At 41.7% G+C, this 24796-nt stretch overlaps 3 protein-coding genes across 3 annotated transcripts; 1 reads left to right on the forward strand and 2 right to left on the reverse strand.

Annotated features, from left to right (window-relative positions):
• Positions 1–14614: 14614 nt before the first annotated feature.
• Positions 14615–17904, reverse strand: LOC144708802 (SH3 domain-containing protein 2-like). The gene is made up of 10 exons (XM_078582237.1): positions 17709–17904; positions 17520–17636; positions 17324–17393; positions 17094–17239; positions 16568–16669; positions 16235–16435; positions 16105–16167; positions 15438–15836; positions 15156–15230; positions 14615–15054 (listed from the first exon to the last, which is right to left on the reverse strand). The coding sequence occupies exons 1-10, from the start codon at positions 17766–17768 to the stop codon at positions 14857–14859; spliced, it is 1431 nt and encodes a 476-aa protein (XP_078438363.1). The 5' UTR covers positions 17769–17904; the 3' UTR covers positions 14615–14856.
• A 1085-nt stretch (positions 17905–18989) lies between these two features.
• Positions 18990–21081, forward strand: LOC144708547 (uncharacterized). Its single transcript, XM_078581923.1, has one exon. The coding sequence runs from the start codon at positions 19126–19128 to the stop codon at positions 21061–21063; it is 1938 nt and encodes a 645-aa protein (XP_078438049.1). The 5' UTR covers positions 18990–19125; the 3' UTR covers positions 21064–21081.
• Positions 21082–21426: 345 nt separating this feature from the next.
• LOC144708548 (trihelix transcription factor GT-3b-like) lies at positions 21427–22907 on the reverse strand. Its single transcript, XM_078581924.1, has 2 exons — positions 22357–22907; positions 21427–22124 (listed from the first exon to the last, which is right to left on the reverse strand). Exons 1-2 carry the CDS (start codon positions 22726–22728, stop codon positions 21564–21566), a joined length of 933 nt encoding a protein of 310 aa, XP_078438050.1. The 5' UTR covers positions 22729–22907; the 3' UTR covers positions 21427–21563.
• Between the last annotated feature and the right edge of the window lie 1889 nt (positions 22908–24796).

A 24796-nucleotide genomic window follows, 5' to 3' on the forward strand; every position in this document is an offset into this window, starting at 1 on the left:
GTTTCTTAAACAAAAGGCAAATAAGAAATGGATGCAAGAAGGTGATAAAAATACAAAATATTTTCATTCGATTATAAACCAACGCTCAAAACTAGATTATTATACCACCATGAGAACTAAGAATAGCAACAATCAGAAAGCTATGGAACTAGAGGCAGTGCAATATTACAAAACATTATTAACGTCGCAATTTTCTCCACTTAATCAATAACTCCAAGAGGTTAGACCGACAGGAGTACATGAAGGAGATAACCAAAGATTGTTTAGCCAACCCAATCTACAAAAAATTGAACACGCATTAAAATCCATGGATCCTGATAGTGCACCAGGACCAGATGGATTTACTGCCCTTTTTTTACATTTTGCTGGGAGATAATCAAACAAGATGTCTACGCTGCCATCCAAAACTTTTTTGAAAAAAGATATTACCTAAAGCTTGGAAAGCAACATTCATAGCATTAATACCTAAAAGACAAACACTGTCATCATTCTCTAAAATGCGCCCTATAAGCTTATGTAATTCACATACAAAATAATATCTAAAGTACTCAACCAACGATTAAGTTCAGTACTACCAAAACTTATTTCCAAGGAACAATTTGGTTTTGTTCAAGGAAGAACTATTTATGAGAGTGTTAACCTAGTATATGAAGTTTCACAATATCTAAATCATAAAGTTTCGGGCCAAAATGTTCTCATTAAGCTTGATATGGAGAAGGCATATGATAGAATCGAATGGCCATTTCTTATTTCAGTTTTACAACGTTTTGGTTTGAATTTAGAATGGATGGATATGATAAAAGCATGTGTTGAAATGAATAACTTTTCCATTTTAGTAGATGGAAACTCCACCCCTTTTTTCCAAGGAACAAGAGGCCGTAGACAAGGCGATCCAATATCACCTAGCTATTAGCACAAGAAGTCTTGAGCCGAAACCTTCAATCTAAGATTATCTCCTCGATAACTCAGATTTTGGGGTAATTAGTGATGAGCTAACTTCACTAATTAGTGTCGTTGGTTTATCCGAATTAAAACAACAAAAATTTATAATAACCTTACTAGCATAGGGAGAGTAAGGGTCGATCCACAAGGAGCAAGGGTTTTTCCTTAAGAATTTGTGCTTTAGTTATATATTTTTCAATAATTTTAGAAGTAGATTTACTACATATGAAGATAAATAACTAACTAAATAAAAATATAAAACAAAGAAAGTTAAAATATTATTATAATATTATAATAATATAAGTAGGCAGAAAATAATTTTTTGGAGATTTTTTAGGAGTATTTTAAAGCCAAAACAAAATAGGAAATGAAACAGTCTGGCGCTCTGGACTTAGTCAAAATTTGGCTAAGTCCAGATGCCAAATGGGGAAAGTGGCTTGGTGGAGGAGAGAGAAAAAATGGACTGCACTAAATTCACTCTAGAATGAGTTCTAGAATGAATTTTAGAGCGTGGTTGGATGCATTGGAACCATCTGGATATTTTCTAGCTGATCCAAGACTAAACAAAAGACGAACAGAAAAGAGTGAAAAAGGAGAAATAAGAAGGTAACCTCTTTGTCGCACCCGATAAGGTCCAAGGGACTTCTTATTCTCCTTTCCACCAACTTCTTCAGCCCTGGATGCTTCCTGCTCAGCCTGGCACTCACTGAGGTGAATGGATCTATGACTCAATTGTACTTAGGCCACCAAACATTACTTTGGATTGAATCACAAGATGAATATTACAATAGGGTGAAGGGGTTTATATAGGGAGAGAGAGCAAATGAGAGCCATTGGATTTTTAATACAATGGATGGCCAGATCTTCTTTTCAGTGTCATGATCCACGTCATTATGGTCCTCCAATCAGCATTGAGACCTTTGAAATACCCCCTGGACGTTCAAGGTTTCTTTCCTTAATTAGCATTAAAGGTGCTATCTTTAAGTCTTCACACTTGGATGTTTTGTGGATTGAATGGCTGGATATTTTTCTCTGGCTTGGATCCACGTCCAAGGTTGTCCTCCAATCAGCATTTAAGCCCCTGAAATGTCCATAAATAATCATGACTGGACCTTCCCCTTGCCCTCCTTTCTTTGGCCCAACATGCCTCTCATAGTGGGTTTAGTGGAGCTTCCTTAATGAGCCTTTAGACTAGAGCCAACTGTCTTGCTTTGGGCCTTCTTTCTTGGCCCAGGGTTATGGCTGAGCCTGCTCCTCTGTTCCAAATAGCTTCCTCTTCATTTAAATATCCCCTTTATTCATGAAAGTTTCATCTAATTCCTGCATCTTCCACATCAACTACGAAGAGAGTGAGATTCATTCCACTTAACTCATTGAGTTAAGTGGGGTTAGTCCCACAAATGATAATAATTAACTCAAAATTAGAAAAAGGTGATTTTATTTGATGATTTTTCAAAACTTAACATAAATGTTGATAATATATTCAGATAAAGATAAAGAAGTAGATAAATTAGCTAGAATTGCACATATATATTACTATCATTTTGGATTTATCACTCCTCTTCCACCGGAACGTATTACACGAAACATAGAGCTCCTATTATATCACACTGCTTGTTTGCAGATGACACAATTATTTTTTAAAATGGAAAGAAATCATCTTTACAAAATCTGATGAAATTAATAGAAGAATATGAAATTTTTTCTGGACAAAAAGTCAATAGAGTTAAGAGTGCTTTCTATATTGCTGGAAAAACTCCCTTAGTTCGGAAAAAAAAGTGCAAAAATTACGAATTTTAATGCTGGCACACTTCCTTTTTTGTATTTAGGCTGCTCTATATTTATAGGACAAACCAAAGCTATTTATTTTGATCATCTTTTGGAGAAAGTTCGCAGGAAACTGGACGGATGGCAAGGTAAACTTTTATCTCCAGGTGGGAAAGTTATTTTGATTAATCATGTATTGAACAGTATTCCCATTCATACTATAGTTGTACTTGATGCCCCCATGAAAATCATAGATTCTATACACAAAATCGTGGCAAATTTTCTATGGTCTAACAATGATGGCAACAAAAAACATCATTGGACATCTTGGAAAAATGTATGCTACCCTCTAGATGAGAATGGACTAGGAATTAGAACCCTAGCACAAACCATAGAAATTCTTCGTATGAAAAGGGCATGGTCTTTTCATACGAAAGATACTTTATGGGCATCATTGATTAGATCAAAGTTTGGAAAAATGGATTCAATGATAACTACTCGATATGTACCAAAACAAATTCAGAACCTCAGAGTTAACTGGGATGAATTGAATGACGTCATACAGTGGTCTATCGGCAAAGGGGAAGTTTTGGTTTGGCATAAGAATTGGACATTACTTGGATGTCCAGGAAATCTTCCAAGCATCCAGATTCAAGATCAAACTATAAGGGTCAAGGATTTGCTAAGTCATCAATGGGATCAATACCTTAGGCAAGATGGAGTTGATGACACCACAATATCACAAATTAGGAAGGAAAATATACATCTTTCCAATCATCCTGACCAACCCATATGGACATTGACTCCCCGTGGAAATTTCACAACCAAATCTGCGTGGGAATATTTTTGGGCTAAACGACCAAAAAATCAAATTTTTCCTACCATTTGGGAGATGAGAATTCCCACTAAGATACAATGTTTCATGTGGTGTTTGCTTAAAAACATTTTACCACTGGATAAGAATGTAAAATATATTGGAATACAAATTGCTTCTAAATGTATATGTTGTCTTAGAAATCCAGAGACTGAAGACAAGGAACACTTATTCCTTCGTGGAAAATGTGCGATATCTGCATGGAAGTGGTTCCTAGAGAAATGGGATATACATCACAGGTACAATTTCTCACTTATTCAATGGTTAAAGTTCTTCCTAAAGACAAAGTCCAAAGAAAGCAAAGCATACTGTTTAAAAAAAATTTCATGTGTGTTCATGCTATGGGAAATATGGAAATATCAAAATAAAAGAAAGTGGGAAGGTAGTCAATGAAAAATCTATTATTCATGTTGTAACCAACATGATCAAACTGATAGAGCATACTATCGTCCCTACAAAAATAACATCTTGCAGTGAATGGAGAGGACTCTGTAATTGGAATTTTACATTCGGGCATACAATGTACATTTACATCACTCAAAATATTTGTTGGGTATTACCCCCACCCTCGAAATTCAAACTTAATATAGATGGAACTTTTAAAGGCAATCCAGGATTATCATCAGGAGGGGGCATACTTGGAAATCAAAGGGGAAGTTTAATTTTTGCCTTTTCAAATTTATATGAACCAGGAACCAACATGGTAGCTGAATGTAAGGCACTACTGGATGGACTTGATTTCTTTGAAAATTTTGGATTTCATGACATTTGGGTGGAATCAGATTCAAAAGTATTGTGTGATATGATGAATTCATATAAATGCAACATATAAAAATTGAAAAATTGGTGGAATAAAATTCTAGCACGTACGCATCGAATTAAAAATACCTCACATATTTTCTGCGAGGGTAATTCTGTTGCTGATGCTCTTGCTAACCATGCTTTGGTTCAGAAAGAGCAACAAGTTTTTTGCAGGGAAGCGGATTTGCCTATAATGGTTTGAGGGAAATTAAGGACAGATCGTCTAGGGCTTCCATATCTTAAAATTAGGAAGCACATGCATTGGGCGCAAGGGAAGACATGAAGATGAAAATCACAATCACTGAACAATGCAACTTTGAAGGACAAGCCATCAAGATCGATCATAAGCGCCACGTTGAGACAATCCGAGTCCGAAATCAAGCGAACCAGGTGCACACTTTCCTTAATCGAATTACTTTACATACAGTATCTATATGATGTTAATTTCTAATATGTAGTATTTCACCATCATATGGAAATACACATATTCCAGCTATATTGCATAGGCATCATGACATCCTAATGCATCCATGATCATAATTCTGAATTTAAACTATGCATACATACACAAGAAAGTACCCATACTAACCTTGACGATCTAATATTCCAGCGAAGATAAGGGAGAACACTAGATTCTTTCACAAACATTATGGAAATAACTGCCCTAATTTTCAGTGTGATACACCAGGTACTGTATCGTCAGCTACATATAGAGTAAGCTTGTATCCGTAGAGTCTTTGATCAATGCAGTTGAAGGCGACCGGCGAAACAAATATATCACATGGGGAGAAAGGAAGAATTCATGTGATAGAACGGAGCTCAATACTCCAGAATTAATGGCATCAAAACAAATGCCTGAAAAGCCCAAAATATCAAAAAAAAATCACAACTAAACAAGAAGCTGAGGAACAAGATACTGTTGCTCAATTTTTGATGAAAAAGGGCAGCATATCAAAGCCACACAAGAATGAAACAATACAGATCCGCTATCATCATATATCCATTTCCCTCCCCTGGCGATTGATGCTAACCCTCATCCAATTCAGCTGTATTTGGAACTGGCTTTGGGGAAACAGGAGTATACTATGTGCAGCTAATTGGTAACATATCTGTTGTGTCACATCAAGCATAGATCTCAGTCATGACCACTATGATTATGATTGTCTCCAGCTATCTCCCTAAAATAACATAGAATATGAAAATTACAAGGATAGTAGGGTATTTTCAACATTACGATCAAATAAAGAACTATGAGAAGCTTCATGCAGAAATGTTTTTCCCATATAGACCATCTTCAAAATTCTTTTTTGCATGATCAATGTATACATTTTATAATTACATAATCATATTTTTTGGTGTAAATGACAAATTCCCAGGATTAAGCTGCAACGGGAACAAGGATCCCAACATATCTGCAAGCGCAAATGCAACAAGATACCAGAAATTCCAAAGAGGAGAACAAGACGACGTTACCTCGCTCTTGGGAATCAGAGGAAGAATCAAGCACTCGCCATCTTCAATAAACCTCATGCTAAGGAAGATATGAGCAAATAAAGAAAGGCCAGCTATGCATACGAGACAATCACCCAAGGAGTCAAAACATAGCATGATGAATCCTGAGCAAAAGGGCAAATGTGGGAACAGCTAAAAGCAGGAGATAAAATGCCGAAATGAAGGTCGTACAAGAGGGAAATCAATAAAAATAAAGAAGCATGGACAAAGCAAATGGAAATTTCGCTCCACAAGAATGACCAAGCATGCATATGGTTCAATTTCCAAAATCTACCGGTCACAGAAATATTCTATCAATCATGTATGCCCACAGGGCATCTTAAACAATGTATTTCTCACATTCATATCAATGAAGAATGTATTATTTTTTAAAAAAAGATAGGATAGATAGATAGATAGATAGGTAGGTAGATAGATTAGATAGATAGATAGATAGATAGATAGATAGATAGATTAGATAGATAGATAGATAGATAGATAGATAGATAGACAGACAGACAGACAGACAGACAAACAGACAGACAGACAAACAGACATATAGACAGATAGATAGATAGACAGATAGATAGACAGATAGATAGATAGATAGATAGATGGATAGACAGATAGATATACAGATAGATAGATAGATAGATAGATAGATAGACAGATAGATAGATAGATAGACAGATAGATAGACAGATAGATAGATAGACAGATAGATAGACAGATAGATAGATAGATAGACAGATAGACAGACATATAGATAGATAGATAGATAGATAAATTAAAAAATGGGATACCTATCTTGCATCTTAAAGATTTTAAATTTTCTTATCTATATTCTTGTTTATGAACTAACCAAAATTTTATTAAAGTTCAAGGTTAGCCTTGAGACATAGCTTGATAATTTCAGAAATAGGTAAGAATTACAGCACCGCAACGTCCCAAGAAGATTTGGTTGAGTCCAAGCATCCGCGGTGATCGAATACACTTTAAATACGAACCATAGGGAACAACCACGACATACGAGAGAAGACAACAGGAAAAGAACGTGACAGCCAACAAATGAACCCAAACATCAACAAAATGAGGAAGGAAAATCTGACAAGGAAAATGATTAGATTACTCTACTTTGGTTTTAGCTGAAGGGAAAAGAAACAGAGGAGATGCTGCCAAATATTTTTTGATTTTCTATCCCATCTCTCTCAGGTGATTGACATCTGGTCAGCTCCAACAAACTGATGTACAAATTTTTATATTTGATGAAATTTGCTTTAAAATATATATATATATATATATATATATATATATATATATATATATATATATATATATAGATAGATAGATAGATAAAGCATGTAAGGAAAATGGCTATCTCCAAGAGGGTGACTTACTTTGATAAAGCATGTATTAAACAGCATTCCTATTCATACGCTCTCTGTTTATGATGTTCCCAAAAAGTTTACTGAAAGGATAAATAGAATTCTGGCACAATTTTTATGGTCAAGCAATGAGGGAGCCAAGAAGAGACATTGGGTGGCTTGGCCAAAACTTTGCTTTACAACCGAAGAGAATGGACTTGGCATACGATCGTTAGAGGCCACAATGAAGATTCTTCGAATGAAACGGGCATGGTCATTTCATAAGAATACCTCTCTTTGGGCCAGACTTATTAGAGCAAAATTTGGAAGTTGGGACATCATACAATCTGACCGACCAATGCCCCAACGAATACAAAACCTCAAGGTCATATGGCAAGAGATGGAGAATGTCTTACAATGGAATTTGGGTCATGGAAATATCAATATGTGGATAAAAACTGGAGCGGAATGGGTCTACTTGAACATATTCCAGGCTGCAGTATGCGAGAATCAACAGTAACAGTCAAATATCTACTCACCCAAGATTGGGAACCGTATCTTCGACATCACGGGGTTCCTGAACAGATTATCACACGAATGAAAAACAAGGAATATAAATTATCTAATGTTTCAGATTCAGCAATTTGGACTCTTACTACACATGGAGAATTTACTACAAAGTCAGCATGGCAGCATTTTCACAGCAAGAAACCCCAAAATATCCTAAACACAATAGTATGGAAAACTAGGATACCTACTAAGATCAAGTTTTTTATGTGGAGATTTTTCAATGATGTATTGCCAGTGGACAAAAATATACAAAAAATTGGTGTCCATGTTGTATCGAAATGTTCTTGTTGCCCAAGAAACCCTCACATAGAGGATCGAGATCATCTATTTTTTGCAGGGGATTGGGCGAGACACCTCTGGAAGTGGCTAATGCAGAAGTGGAATGTGACTCAAACTTCCCATGTGTTACCGAAGGAATGGTTAATGAGCATAATGAGGCCTGCATCCAAAGAGAGTAAAGCCTCTATCCTATGGGAAATATGGAAGAAAAGAAATCTAAGGAAATGGGAAAATGGAGATAAGGGATATTGGTCTATCACTCATAAGATACAAGCGTGGATAAAAAACATTGAACACATCAGTACGCCCAGAAAAATCACAGAAAAAAAAGATGTTCAAAGCTTGATAAACTTGAATATAGACCCGGGACCACTGAAATACAAACATAATATTGTACTCATTTCCTGGAGGCCACCTCACGGATCAATATATAAAGTTAATGTAGATGGCGCATCAAAAGGAGATCCTGGGAAAGCAGTAGGAGGAGGAATAGTAAGAAATGCGCAACATGTGATGATTTTTGCCTTCTCCTATGGATACCCAGAAGGGACTAATATGGAGGTAGAAGGCTGGGCACCACTAGATGGATTAAGACTATGTGAAAGTAAAGGTATCAAAAGAATAATTGTAGAATCTGATTCTATAGCACTCTGTCAAATAATACAAAGCCGTATCTGCTCTCTATGGAAATTAAGAGAATGGTGGGAACAGATTATGAGACACATAAATCAAATAGAGGAAATAAATCATATTTATCGAGAAGGGAATAGTGTCGCAGATGCATTAGCTAACTATGCTATTGACAAAAATGAGAATTTTTTGTTTTGGACTTACCAATTTAAGCAAAAGGCAGATACCGAATGGACAAATTAGGTATGCCACATCCCAAATACTTTAAATCAATGAGCACAAATTAAAACCATTGCGAAGATATGGAAGCTAGACGCAAGCCAAGAGGTATGTTTTTCTCTTCCAAAATTTAAATTATTAAACAATTCAAAGCTTCAATCCAAGAAATCGACTATTAATATATCTTGTTCAACATGTTTTTATGTTGTCATGAGACACGATGTACTTTATTTTAGATTTACTGAAAACTATGAATATATTTTCCAACTGTCATACATGATGGAATGGGAATTCCTAAAGATGAGACAGCTTATATTCCTCTGAAAGAAGAGAAAGTGGGATAGGAGCGGAATATCCAAGGTCAATCATGAAGCTATATATATAAGATCATCAATCCAGTAATACAGACTCTGTAGCAGGGACAGCTAGAGTATGCATCTTAGTCTGGGGGCTTGCTATTAGAGCTACATGAAAATGACTGGGGGAACCACGACTAGAAGGGGGAAAGAGGCTAATACAGAAATCATGAATACCTTTGAAATGGCAAAAGCCCATCAACATGAATGCGATAAATGCCATCAACATGGCAAACGTCATAGAAAGCAAGTCTCTTGAACAAGAAAGAACAAGCACAAGATTGAAAGGGCAACATATCAATCATGGGAGAACTCAAAAACTTCAAAAAAAAAGAGAGAGAAAGGAAAAACCAAAGCTCAAAATGATGTTTATGCAAAAAAGTGGGATCCGCAAAGCAACTGATTCTGGTGTTTAAGCTCATACCAAAGCTGAAAATAAGCTCATATCAATGCTAACCCTCATCAAATGCACATCCTTGGATACCAAATCAATGGACTGAGGAACATATCCTTGCTGTAAACTGCTACAGTTTCTGTGTTGTTGTTTTTGAGAGTCAAATTCTATTACTACTTGGTTAGCCTTGTGTATGTCCCCAAGTCGCATGTCAATTCCTAACGAGGCTATAAGCGTAATAGTCTAAGGTATTCTCATAGAGTACTGTGAAAAGAAAAGTAAATATAAAAATATTTTTGCATGATGTCAATTTTTACTTGAATGATTTCTGATTTCACTTGAACCAAGAGATCTAATACAAATGCTAACAAATATCCAAGTTTTACTTGAGATGCATTTGTGCGTGCCATGGTGTGTTTATTCAGGTGCAGGTCAAGTATTCAACAGAAATGATGGAGCCCGAGTCTAGAAAAGAGCACTACACACCATGATTTAAAAATGCAATAACTGAAGCAAACTGAAATAAAAGGAGGAAAACACATGGCATATTTCCGAAAATGCCTCCACATACAGAGGATAAAACCAAAAGCAAATCACGGTGTAGACTGCTACATGCCAAAATACATCATGAAATGCAGCCTCTAGCTCCACAAGAGGAAGAAAGAATTGATGTTGTCATCATCGTCGACGACATTCATACGAGGAGGCTTTGTCAATTTCAATTTTATGTACCTCATCCACCGGATTAATAACACTCATATCCCAGGTGGCAGCCACATGGCAAAAGAAACTTTTTAAAGTCACGTTCATATCAATGAAATCTCATCATAAAAAAAAAAAAAAGATAGATAGATAGATAGATATAGATGGATGGATGGATGAAGAGATGAACTGGACAGAGAAAAATGCTTATACCTAGGAAGATTAAAGCGATTCATGTCACACAGAGAAGATTAGATTAATAAGAAAGAGAGAAAGAGAGAGCAAGAGACAGAATCAACCTGACTAGGCAGAGAGAAAGAATCCAACTTAATGAAATTGGTAGAGAGAGAGGAAGAGAAGAATATAGTGGAACAAAACTAAAGGATGATTTTCAAACAGAGAGTTTGTTTAGTTATTGAGCTAACTATTGTAACATTTGGACGTATTTATTGCAGTTAAATGTAGGGTTTGAAATTTTGGACCAGGGACCGGTCGGACCGGACTAAACCGGGACCGCCGGTCCACCATTTTAGGGTGGACCGGCCATTCGGGCCGGATCCGGTCCGATGGTCAAACCGGACAGGGACTGGATTAAAATAAATAAATAATCCCTGCTTCCCCCTCCACCGATCGTGTTCCCTGCCTGGTCGCGTCCCCCCCCCCTCTCTCCCTCGCTTTCTCTCTCCCTCCGTCTCTCGCTTTCTCTCTCGTGTTCTTTCTCGTTGGCTCTCTCTCTCGTTCTCTATCTCTCTCTCTCTTTCTCTCCCATTCTCTCTCTCTCTCGCACACTCTTTCTCTCCCGCGTTCTCTCTCTCACTCACTCTCGCTCTCCCGTTCTCTCTTGCACACTCGCTCTCTCTCTCCCGTTCTCTCTCTCTCACACACACACACTCTGCCGTTCTCTCTCCCTCCTGTTCTCTCTTTCTCTCTCCCGTTCACTCTCTCGCCCGCTCTCTCTCTCTCTCCTGTTCTCTCTCTCCCCCGCTCTCTCTCTCTCTCTCCCGTTCTCTCTCTCTCTCTCTCTCCCGCTCTCTCTCTCCCGCATGCTCTCTCTCTCTCACTCTCTCTTGTTAAGGAGTCAGCACCAAGTGCGCCAACTCGCTCAAATCAGAGGCCTGCTGAATAGGGACTAATCAAGATTATTTAGTAATTAAATAACTAAATAAATATACTCGTTAGAGAATTAGTGGCTAGGATCTAATGTGGGGTCAAAGATAGTTTAGGATTCAATATAAAGGGCCAGGATTAAATATAGAGTGTTAGGATCAAATCGTAGATAGAGGGAGCACGAGATCGACTCAATGGTCGAGATTAGTGCGCCTGCTCTTATTATAACAGTCAGGATCTAATCCCCGTTATAACAGGAAAGACTGGTGCACCGATCAACGGTTATATTCGGTGCACCCGCATCAGTTATAACGGTCGAGATTAGATCGACCTATTCAAAATATAAAACCGTTGTATCTGTTTGCAACGGTTATATGATTAAACAGAAACTTACTATTTTACGATTATGGTATTACAATATAAATATCAACCCATGTTATCCAAAACGATTTGAGGAATACAATGATCTAATCTCCATCTCCTTTCTTGGTGTGTTCATCTTCTTCTTCTTCTCTCTCTCTCCATCTCTTCTCCTTCCCTCCAATCTCTGTTGAAGATTCTCTCTCTCTATCTCGTTCTCTCTCTCTCTCTTTCTCCCGCTCTCTCTCTCACGCTCTCTCTCACTCTCTCTCCTGTTCTCTCTCTCTATCCCCTTTTCTCTCTCTCTCTTTCTCCTGTTCTCTCTCTCTCTCTCTCTCTCTCTCTCTCCCATTTTTCTCTCTCTCCCGTTCTCTCTCTCTCTCTCGCACACTCTCTTCTCTCTCTCCCTCACATTCTCTCTCTCCCAGTCTTTGAGTCCCTCTTTCTTGTTCTCAATCTTGAGAATGTTTAGTTTAACCTTGTTTTTTTCTCTCTCCTCCAACTCTGTCAAGTTTGTTTCATTGTATTGCAAGCTATGTTAGGTTTCTCCGCTCTACACTCCACTCTGTCAAGTTTTCTTCATTTCTTTTAGGCTTCTTCTCTTTTTATTTTATTCTTCTTTTCATCATCCGTTCTTCTTTTGCTTTCTTTTTTTCTTCGTTTTTATTATTCTTGTCTTCTTATTTTATTCTGCTTTCTTCTTCTTTCCGTCTTCTTTCCATCTTATTTTATTCTTATTTTATTCTTCTTATTCTTCTCCTTCTCAAGTCTTCTTTTATTTTTTCTTCTTCGTTACCTTTTTCCTACTATTTCCTTCTTCCTCTTTCTCCTGATTTTCTTATTTCTAATTATGTTTCTTTACCTTCTTCCTTTTGATCTTCCATTCTTCTTCTTTAATTCTTCTTTTATTGTTCAATTATTCTTCTTTTAACCTTCTTTTATTCTTCTTTTCATTTTTCAATATGGGCTTCATAAGTGACATTGAAACAAACTTTCCCTTTTATGAGAAGTTCATACCATTTTTGTCCTGACTTTTTGTTCTTCGACTTTGACTAGTCCGGAACCGGGACAGGACCGGGACAGGACCGGGACCGGACAAGACCGGACGGGAACCGGACCGATCCTACGTAAGGTTTAGGTCCTTGCTAAAAGTACGGACCGGACTGGGACCGTTAAACACTTTTGATTGCCATTGGATCAGCAGATGCATCAGTGTTGAACTGTTATGGCTCATGGTGGCAACTATAATTTTACTAAACCAGTCAAATCACGTAAAGTGAGGTTTGGGGATGGATGATAATTCATCATTAGTTGTATAACACTGTCATTCATCATCTGTCCAGTCATGTGTACGCTGGACATACAGCTTGGAACAGAAATCTGAGATGATGACAAGGGGCTGGTCTGAGTGATGACGGTGGGGGAAGAACATAACTTTGTAAAGTTCTAGATTTAAAGAAAACCCTAAATGTTGTGATTTCTCCCAACAAGATTCTGTATAATCATAGAGTATGAGATGAGTTTGGAAAGAGAGATAAAATTATTGATTAAACCACTGTTTCATGTCATCATTATGACAAAATTGAATGAGTCATAAATAAGAAGATCATGGTATTCCATAAAAAGTGTTTACTTTGTAAGAATTAAGCTACTGAAAGCAAGACACAAATATCAATATAAAAAAATTATTCTACTTTATTCTACCTTATCTCAATTAGGGCCTTTAAATTTACTAATACAAAAATCTAAAATGATGGGCCTGAAGTCTTTCATCAAATAACGTAAGATTAATTATCTTCTGCGTTTATAATTTCTGGGTGTAAAAAGTTGATATACTTTACGTTTTATTGTGTATAAATGACCTTCATACCTAAAGTGTAACGTTGGTAAAATTAAAAATTGAACTGTTAAGTCAACGTTGATTTTGATGGAAAAGGTAGAATGAAACATTAAAGATTAAAAAATTAACAATGTAACAACAAAATCTAACTTGCCCATTGGATGACATACGCTATAAATTAAAGATCATTTCGTTAGTGGAATGCTGCTTTTGGGTGGGTCAGTCATGTCCAACAATTAACACCATAAGTTTTTTAAGAATGTAGGTCATCCATTTCTGACGTAGATGTGATCTCTATAATGGGGTCTATGACAGGTTGTCTTACGCTTACTGTCTGGATTTTTATTTCCAAGCATTTTCATGAAGGAATAGTAAGTTGGTAAGTTAGTAATATTTTCAGGAAGGGAGCATTCCATTCAAGTATGGACTAGGGATTAACAATATAACCTAGTACTATTTTCATGATGAAATTACTTAAGACTAATCATTTCCAATTAACTCTCGCTCTTCATACATTATTCTGTAGATCCTTAGTTAATCCATCATAAGACGTGGAATTATCTAAACTTAGTGTCCAGATATTCACCTAGATAATGTGAACGATAGTTGGATATACTAACTGATTAAAACTCAGTTCCTCCCACTTACACATATATGTATTACTTGAGCTGGTAAAAACTCAATTATATGTTCCATAATTAGATACTTGATCGATATCTTTGTCTCACTATTGTTGAAATTTACTCTGAACGACTTGAATAAGAAAATAAAATTCCACTTTTGGTGATTAAACAAGAATAATATATGGTCCAGTCAGTCGTAAATATTTTTTGTTGTGGGTTACAAAGTTCATGGAAGAAATCAACAATTATCTTGAATAAAAAAGTTGTTCAAAACTTTTTTGAAAGTCGTGAGGAATAATTTGAAAAAAAATTCTACTCCAAGAGTCGAATGGATAGAGTGGCACAATATAACATAGATACAAATTGATGGATGGAGATGGCATATAAATGGGGAGAGAGAGAGGGAGAGAGAAACAGTTTACCAAAAAAACACCAGGGAGATCCTGAATATGGAGAACCTGAGGATGAACAATATTCTACAACGTGGGATAAAAAGAGAGAGACAGAAGAGATGATCCATCCAAGAACCCGGATTCATCATCTCTGAGCCGCCTCCTCAAATGAGGATGATGGTGATGATGATGCGGATGGTGGTGGTGGTGATTGGATCATGGCAGAGCTTACTGATGGCATCAACCCGCCAACTGGAGCTCTGTCCCGCTGCTCCACATAGGCAGTCGGAAACCAACCTGCCTTCCCCATGCACTCGCCCTCTGACCACCCAGTCTCAGATTCCTGCAGTCATCACATATTATGTTGTTTTAACATAATATTCTAATAACTATTCAAAAAATTAAATAATTAAAAATTTAATGGTATCAGTAGATATGGCGCACCTGGCGAACAACAATGAAGTCACCCATGGAAAGACTCAACTCGCCATCGCCTTGGGCATCGAAGGGGTGTATAACCTGCACAGGCGAATTTTATTTTATTTTCTCATTTATAAACACTTTTTTTGAAGATAGGAACTCCTCTTCCAACCCAAAAGATTGGATTGACGACAAAAAGGAATCATGGCTCATGGAAAGTGATTTGATTGATGGTGCGGACAGAGAATTCTTGGTTCAGTTCTATACTTTAACAATAAAAAAGAATAAATTGATCGAATTATATACCTCTGCGATGAAGAATTCATCTTTTTCATCATCTCTTCCATTTGAGACAGTTTGGCGAAGCTCAATTTCATCCTTATCCGCCTCCAATCCTGTAATCGAAGGATTTTCTCCAGTACTATGAAAACCATCTGCAGATTGGATTTGAGTGACAGCGGTGTAATCTCTTCTCAGATTGGAGGGTTGTTCCTTCTCAGTTCTGTTAATGAGACCTTCGGTAATATTATTTGATTTCTCGAACTCAACTTTGTGATTTATATCTTTGTGTGGACTACTAATTGCCAAAGCCTCTTGGGGATGAGATGAATTTCTGCCATCTCCTTCTATCTCGCTGCATTCTTCTGCCGAAGCAATGGGCTCAATCTGTCCTTTTGACTCCATCTTCTGTCTCTCTACGATCATCTAAAACAGAAAAATGAGTCAATAATCGAAATGAAAAATGGACCAATGATCCAGGTGGCTCGACCATGAAAAGCAGACAAGTAAATATTGATCAATTGATAAAGGCTGAAGATTTTATGATTTATCGATCTAGTTGTTTCATGACCCCATTATTTCCCTCTTTTTGGCCTTTAATCCATTTTTATATAGCAGCACTTCTCAAGTATTTTTTATTCCTAAAGAAATAAATTATTTGGTGCCCACACTTGTATTTCAGAACATAAGTTACCTCGTCATGGAGTTGATCTAAGATGGAAGCAACGTTGTGATGATAGCTTCTCTCAGCGTCAACCTAAAACAAGGAAATGTCCACAAAATCAAACTTTTGTAGTTCCAATAAAAGACGAAAAATATACTACCATCAGAAGAAGTTGCTGGAAGGTGAGCCTTCTTTGATCAGCTGAAACTGTCTCCATCGCTGAAATTGTTTCTCTTCCAAGAGCCGATAAGGCACGCCTCAGCTCAGATAATCGATGCTCTGAGTGCTGAAGCTTTACCATGCTGTCAGCATGACCCCCACCCTCCTTAGACCTCATCTGCCTTCTGGCAACATCAACTGCCTGGAAAGTGTAGTTGCCCAGACATCATACGAACATCATGAACTGATTCATGAATTGATTATCCAGGAAAATAATTTTCCAACTTGGACTAAATAGTTTCCCAGAAATTCTTTGATCAAGATTCACCAAGACCTGTGCTTCGACGTCTTGTTTGAGCTTCTCGTAGCAGTGTGCCAAGTGCCGGGCATCCTCCAATGGGGCTGACATCACCATGGTTTGAAGAGGTTCATAAACCTGCGTAAATCATCGACAATGTTATTTGCATAATTTGAGATCACCAACAGAGGTTCATGAACAGATTATCCAGTCCAAATATGATTGATATTCACATTGATTTGGACTGGAATCAAATCCTTCACCATTTTCTCAGAGAAAAAGCTGGTATCAACATTATATCTCTTGTAACTGCATGGGGTTAAGTATTTAGGACCACGTTCAAGGGTTTTTTATAATGCATAATTCAGTCTCAAATCTAGATGAGGTTGTATCACATAAACCTCTCCCCTTGATCTCTCCATTCAGAACCCTCAATTTGGAAGAGATTCAAACTATTATGCACCAAGCAAAAGGCTATAAACTTCTAAACTTGTAATTCAAATGGCACCCAATCTAAACTTCTAATTTCAAGAATCAAAGCGAATGTTGACGGCGTGTTCACCTGTCCTCCTAGAATCTGTAGCAGTTTTTCCCTCTCGGCTTCGATTGAACGGAGAGAGCTTCCAACCTTGAGAGAAGTTTTGCCGAGAAGCTCGTCGCAGAATTCACTCCCTCCGTATTTCACGCAGCCATCGGCAAGCTTGGAGGCTAGACACGAAGAAGACGGAGTTAATTCTACAAGATCTTCTCTGCAGCCGAAAGAACAACAAGGCGTGAGAAGATATAGCCGACCTATCTCCGTCTGCCTGGAGCTTGCGGTTTTAAGACCTCGCAGTCTTCGCAGAATATCTTGTTGAAAATGCTGAAACAAGAAGGTTAGTTCTTGAAATCGTAATCGTAAAATCATAATCGCATTGATCCGCGGAGAACGCGAATGACTGGTGCGTGTACAGGGATTCCAGAAAAACGATGAATTGCGCCACCCCACCTTCGCCCCCTTGGTGGATTTATAGAGCGTTCGGATTTGATGGCAGGACTCGGCGTCAGGTTCATCCAGAAGCGCAGGATCAACGGCAAAACGACTGCTGAATTGCCTAAAAACCGCCTGCTCGCGCCCAAAAACATCCATGAATCGCAACGCCGATCAAAGATCAGAAAAAAAAAGGAAGAGCAGTACCTGTTGCTGCTTAGCAACCTGCTCTCTCAGCTTGCTGGCCTGCTTCTTGAGCGCATCCATTGAAAATCGACCGACGAGGAGAAAGCGAGATCGAAGAGAAACACCTCTTTCTCTCGCACAGATTCAGCGAAATCGATCGATCTATATCCTTTTCGACGATCTGAAGAACTACGAATCGCACGAGAGTGGAGAACTTCTCCCGGAAAGCAATGTCGGCCTCTGGGCCCGCTGGTCAGCTCCGTGCGCCCCGCCGCCGCTCCACAAGGCGACACGTGGACAGCGGTAGACGACGGATTGGCGATGCCGATAGATTCCTCGCCGCCACCGACCGCCATGAAAGCGCTCCACGTCAAAAGCCTGTCTCTGCTGATTGGGGGCACTGTCCAGATGTCTGCAGCTGATTGGCTAAATTTTCAATCTTTGGTCATCCTGCCTGTTGATTCTTGATGAACATGCTGTCATGCTGATGCTGATGGTTAGGGTTCACCATTTTTTACCCAACTTTGGTATTACTTTGGTATAACAGCAAACCCGAATGAACCCGTGTTTCGAACCCGAAGTAATAAGGCCCACTGGATGAGTTCTTAATAGGAAAGTTGAGTTAGCAATGAATTCGTGACGTAAATGATATCTTTACCCACTAAAGTTGATTGTTTAACTATTTTAATTGACCTTTTGGCCTTCTTATTTCTTTGACTTGGGTACAGAGAAAGTTGATTTATTAATGAATTCATGACTAAAATAGTAGTATATTACCTACTAAAGTTGATTGTTTAACTATTTTAATTGACCTTGTGAAGCAATTTCTGTACTTTGACTTGAACTTTTAGGTATAAGTTAAGATTTTTTGTCAAAAACCGTCATCCCCTACGTATGGATCACACACAGTAAATTACTATAGTGCAGGGATACGGACGGGATGGTTTTTTCGTCCTAGGATAAAAAAATCGTCTCATCCGCCGATTTTGGACAAAAATCAGGATGGAAATTCGTCCCCAGACCTCCGGTCAGGTTTGTTTTCGTCCACTCGAACAAACCGTCCCGTCCGTGTCTCCGCACTGATTCTGGACGCTGGGACAATCTTTGTCCTGTCCACGTCCCGGACGATCAGCAATTATTTGAAATTACCACGTTCCGTCCCGGCCGTCCCGTTCTGTCGATGTCATACGTCCCGCGACGGGTCACTGACCTTAACGCCCTTCTGTGCCGTCCGTCATCCGTCCAATTCAATCTCTTTAACTTACTAATTTAGCAAAAATCGGCTCAGAATGACAAACGGACGATGAAACGTCATCATACACGGCCAACTCAAAAACGACCTTTTTCGTCATCGTCATCGTTTGCTTATACCTAAAAGTTCGAATACTTGTTTGCTTGAATCTCTTCATCTTTGAGAGGTCCGTAGCTGGCTGAGTGAATGCGCGGGAGGAAGGCATCCGGCGCCGCCATCTCACGTCCGCGGCGGCGCTACTCCGGCGTGTGTTCGTCCGCCGCCGCGAGCCGGCGGACATCCCAATGGAACTCCGCCATAACTTCAGCCTTCGACGGCGGCGATCCCGGCGGCGCCCGCCGGATCTTCGAAGCCATGCCCGAGCGGAACGACGTCTCGTGGAACTCCATGATCGCCGGGTACGCCCGCCACCGCATGCCGGCCGACGCTCAGAAGACGTTCGACCGCTCGCCCTTCAGAAACGTCGTTTCCTGGACTGCCCTCCTCACCGCCTACGCCAAATGCGGGATACTGGCCGAGGCCCGCCACCTGTTCGACGCTATGCCGCACCGAAACGTCGTTTCCTGGAACTCCATGATCACCGGATACGTCGACGGCGGAAGAATCCGTGAAGCCAGACAACTGTTCGACGCAATGCCGAGCAGAAACAGTACTTCCTTCGCTGTCATGATTTCTGGGTATCTCAGCCGCAAGCTCGTCGAGGAAGCTCGATTACTCTTCGATCAGGCGCCGGCACTGGCGACGCCGCTGTGTAACGCCATGATCTGGGGGTACGCCGAGCTGGGCTGCATCGAAGAAGCGGAGCGGCTCTTCGCGAAGCTGCCTAACCGAGACGCGGTGACTTGGAACACGATGATCACAGCTCACGCGCGAGCCGGGAGAATGGACCGCGCGAAGACCCTGTTCGAGGAAATGCCCGTGAAGGATACCATCTCCTGGACGAGCGTTCTGCGTGGGTACGCGCAAGAGGGCAGCTTGGACGTCGCTCGTCGCTTGTTCGATGATATGCCCGGCCGAGACGCCGTCGCCTGGAACACGATGATTGCTGGCTATGTCGGGAAGGGTAGGCTCCCTCAGGCGCTCGCTTTGTTCGAGAAGATGCCGGGCCGGGACGTGGTATCCTGGAACTCAATTCTTCAGGGCTTCGTCGCCGGCGGCGACATGGCGACAGCGGCGGCATGGTTCGAGAGAATTCCGCGGCCCAGTGAGGCTTCCTGGAACACGCTGATATCCGGGCACCGCGACGAGCGGTCGCTGGAGCTGCTGCCGGTCATGGTGCGGGCCGGGTTCAGGCCGGACCAGGGCACCTTCGCCATCGCCATCTCCGTCTGCGGCGCGCTCGTCGCGCTCGGCTGGGGCCGCATGCTGCACCTCGGCGTGGTCCGTGGCGGGCACGAGAAGGACGGGCTGGTCGGCAGCTCCCTCATCACCATGTACTCCAAGTGCGGCCTTCTGGAAGACGCTCAGCGGGCATTCGATGAAATGTCTGCTAGAGATCACGTCGCCTGGAACGCCATGATTGGGGCCTATGCGCACCACGGCCGAGCCAGGGAGGCGATGGGGTGCTACGAGAGCATGCTGAAGAGGAAGGTGGCAGAGCCAGACCGGGTGACGTTTCTCTGCCTGCTGAGTGCCTTCGTGCACGGCGGGCTGGTGGAGGAGGCGCGGCGGGCTCTGGGCTCAATGCTGGACCGGGGCCTGGCCCCTGGGCCGGACCACTTGGCCTGCGTGGTGGACCTGCTTGGCAGGTCCGGTTCGGTCGGCGAAGCGCGCCGGCTCATCCACCTCCTCCCGGAAGCCTTGCAGATTAACTCCTGGGAGACCCTCTTGAGCTCCTGCGTCGTCCATGGCGCCGGCGACGTTGGCGCCGTGGCAGCGGAGCAGGTCCTCCTCTCCGAGCCCCATGACGGAGGAGTCCTCGTGCTACTGTCAAACTTCTTCGCCACCAAGGGCTCATGGCGGCGCGCCGCAGAGCTCCGGCGGTCCACAAAGAAGGAGACTGGCTGCAGCTGGGTCGAGCTCAAGGGCGCCGCCCGTGGGTTCGTCTCCGGCGACAGGGCTCATCCTCTGACCGTTGAGATGTACACAATGTTGGATACGCTCTATGCCCAGATGCAACGGTAGTGCTTGCCAAGTTGTCAATGCCATGCACGCAAAGATGGTGAATACGCATCAATTATATGCCCAGATGCAAGGGTAGGGCATGCCAAGTTGCCCAAGCCATGCATGCAAAGAAGGTAAATTTCAATCAATTCTATGCTCAGATGCAAGGGTAATGCATGCCAAGTTGCCCAATCCATGCATGCAAAGATGGTGAATGTCAATCAATTCTATGCTCAGGTGCAACGGTAGGGCATGCCAAGTTGCCCAAGCCATGCATGCAAAGAATGTGAATACCCATCAAAGATGGTGAAGATGCATCTATTCTATGCCCACATGCAACGGTAGAGCATTCCAAATTCGACCACCCCATGCAGGCAAAGACGGTTGGTGAAAATCCATCTATTCTGGCTCATGTTTATAATTTTTCATACGTGTAATGGGGATCTGATCATATGTCCAGTGTGAGAAGAAGAACCTAACATAAATCTCCGTCTAATCTGCCGCAGGGGGGGTGAGAGGATTCAGAGGTCCTCGTGGATGAGCTTGTTGAGTAGGGTGGTGAGGAGGGCCTCCCGCTTCTCGGCGCGGGCCTCCTCCTTCATTCGCCGGAGCTCCTCTCGCTCCCGCCACGACTGCTCCATCATGATGCGCTCCCTCTCGAGCTTCTCCATGGACTCTCTCCATTCCTGCTGGAAGGCCCGCCGCTCCTCGGCGCGCCGCTCCACCATCTCCTGCCACTGCGCCTCCATGCGCAGCTGCTGCTGGATGAACCCCTGCAGCAGCTCCAGCACGCTGCCCACCGCCTTCGGCGCCGGTGCCGCCCTGCCCGGCCTCTTCTTCTTGCTCCTCGACGCCGCGTCCTCGTCGCTGTCCTCCTCGTCGTCGCCGCCGTCGGAGAAGTCATCGGAGGACCTGTTATCGCCGCCCCCCCGCTTCTGCTTCCTCTTCCCCGCCGGCGCGCCGCTCGACTCCGACTCCAGCAGCTGCCGCCGCATGCTCTGCGCGCGCTCCGCGAACACGGCGTGCAGCTCATCAAAGAAGGGGCAGTGCCTGCCGGCGTCCTGGCCCGACGTCTCCTTCCCCTGGCAGAGAAAAGAAAAAACACACAGAATTCAGTCATTTTTCTTTGAAACTTTGAACGGCGATCACATGCCCATGCTGTGTTATTCACCAACGAGGGCTTCCCAGGCGGTCACCCAACCTGGAACTGCTCTCGGCGAGCACGCTTAACTTCGGAGTTCTAATGGGATCCGGAACAATTCCGTCATTTTCATTCATAAAGAAGCGGGGATTGAATGCAAAATCAAAGAGAACCTTGTAGCGATTGACGAGGTTTTTCCACTTGCATTTGCATTGCTCGGGGGTGCGGCGGTAGCCGCGCTCTCGCATTCGGGCGGCGACCGCCTCCCACAGCGTCTTGTTCCTCTTCGCGAGGGAGGAGTCGCGCTCGAGGACGGCGCGGATCGCGATCAGATCTCTGGTTTCTTGCTGCCCCCACTGCGGACTGCCGATGCCGGCCGCCATGGCCTTGCTGCTGCCCTCCTCGCCCTTGCGCGGCGGCGGCGGCAGCCCCATGCCGCCGGCGACTCCCGACATCTCGCCGCCGCGGAGCGGCAGCGCCGCCATGATCCGGCCGAGCCCTTCGCTGTCCTCCGGCCCTCCGCCGCCTCCCCGACCGAGTATCATCTTCCCCAGCTCCAGCTCTGCCCCTTCGCCTCCGAACCTCCCCCAAAACGATCCTTCCTGCTCCCCAGCGCAGAAGCCCTCCTTCTCTACTTCCCTTCCCCTCTCCCTCTCTATCTTCCTCTCTCTAGACTTCCGCTGCTGCAGAAGTTAGCGGAAGGTCACGTCGCCGCCGGCGGTGCAGTCCGACATATATCTCGAATTTTTCTCAGATTTCCCCGCGATAAAACTACCTTTGATGAAAAAAAAATTATCCCCGCATCTTTTCGCCCTCGTTTGTTTGTAATTTACCAAAATGCCGCCTTTGTTATTTTCTGGCGAGCCTGCGGGTCAAAGTTTGACTTTGGGCTCACGCGAAACGCGGTCTTGTGAAAGGACGAGTCGTTGACTGCGCCGGTCTGAACCTCTCCCCCCGTGTGAACGGCGGTTCCGGCGGTCAACGGTCCAGCCCGGCACCAATATCGAGTGTCTCAGAGAACGAATGGTTGTCAAAGACCACTGGCGTTCTTTGCAGACCGTTGAGATTCTTCTAATATACATACACCCACAACCCCCCAGCTGGATTCTGGACTTTGAAACTTTGCAACTTTGGAACTTGTATTTGACTTCATGTTAACCTTTGTAATTGTCTACCGTGTTGGTCTTTTTTGTGTGTTTAGATCTTTTGAGATCATCCCCACCTGGTAATTAGCAATGAGAGCAATGCATCAGCAATGATTGCATTGGAAGATTTCCATCTCGTGGTAATTATGGTCCTTGTATTAATTTTATGAAAGTCACCTTAATCACTTTAAAACTATTTATGGATTAAGCAAGGGTCGTACCACATGGAGGAGAATATTTAATTCTGAGCTAGTTTTAGTCGAGGGAGAGTAGGAAAGTTGGTGGGAGAGGGACGTGCATCTTGAAGGAGATATAAGAGGAATGTGATGTTGATTTAATATTGGGCCATGGGTGAAAAAAAATGGGATTAAGAAATAAAAAGATGGAGGTATATTTCTAGCAGTGTTTACCTGGTCGGATGTCAATATCAGACCCGGAAGGCTGAACCGGATATCTGAAGGGGGGTTAATGCAATATCCACCTTGACTGACATCTGGGTATCGGATGACCATATCGGATGTTAATTGATAAAGAAAAGCTATCAGAAAGCGATATCATTGCATCATTTTTTAAAATCTGAGATAGCGGGCCAGGATAAACCAAGAACATATGGCGCATAGTTGGGTCATTTCAGGTCCATTTGATAGTGACTTTCGTGCCTTTATTTGCTCGAGGTCCAGATGCTCCTCCGAAGCCCATTAGGCGTATGAGGTAGTCCTAATATGGGCTAATCTAGATTCTGTTCCGCCTCCTCCATCATCCACATGTCATTAATATTGTATCTTAGTCTAGCACATATTTAAAATCAAAATAAATATAAGTATTAATTACTCAAACGCTATGAAGCCAAGTGGGATTAATAAAAAATAAACTCAATAATTAAAATATTTGGAGAATAATTATGACTTCAGTTGAAATATGATGATCTGTAAAAATCCTTGAATAAAAGGAGAGATTTACTATTTATAGCATCATGCAAATGCATGTAATTTCCTCTTCCAATTTATAATCGCCATGTCATTGGCCAGTAGAAGATCCCACGTAAGAAATCATTCATCACCACTTTTAATTGATTTTTTCCCCAAAACACTTCAAGATACCTAGATAGTGAATTTCACCGGATAATGGAATAGGTTATATAATAGACTCTAGATAAAAGGGAAATTTAGTAAATGATGATAGATGTGTAAATGAAATCTTTTGATGAGTAGAAATTGAAAGGATTGGAATATCCTGAAAACGGAGGGATGAGAAATTAAGCCAATGATATTTTTATACGGAACTCTCATGGGCTTTTATAGGCATCATTTGGATAGAGATAAATTACAAGGCAAAATATATTTAATGGGTTCTCATGTGATAAAAAGCACATGTCACATTATCCCCTTGGAACTCTTTCAGTTGGGTAGATTGGATTAGCTCCAAATTGGACCAGTTTGACTGACCCCATTACAAATTAACAGCATGC

This window comes from Wolffia australiana, chromosome 10 (genome assembly GCF_029677425.1).
Source record: "Wolffia australiana isolate 7733 chromosome 10, ASM2967742v1".
NCBI classification, from domain to species: domain Eukaryota; kingdom Viridiplantae; phylum Streptophyta; class Magnoliopsida; order Alismatales; family Araceae; genus Wolffia; species Wolffia australiana.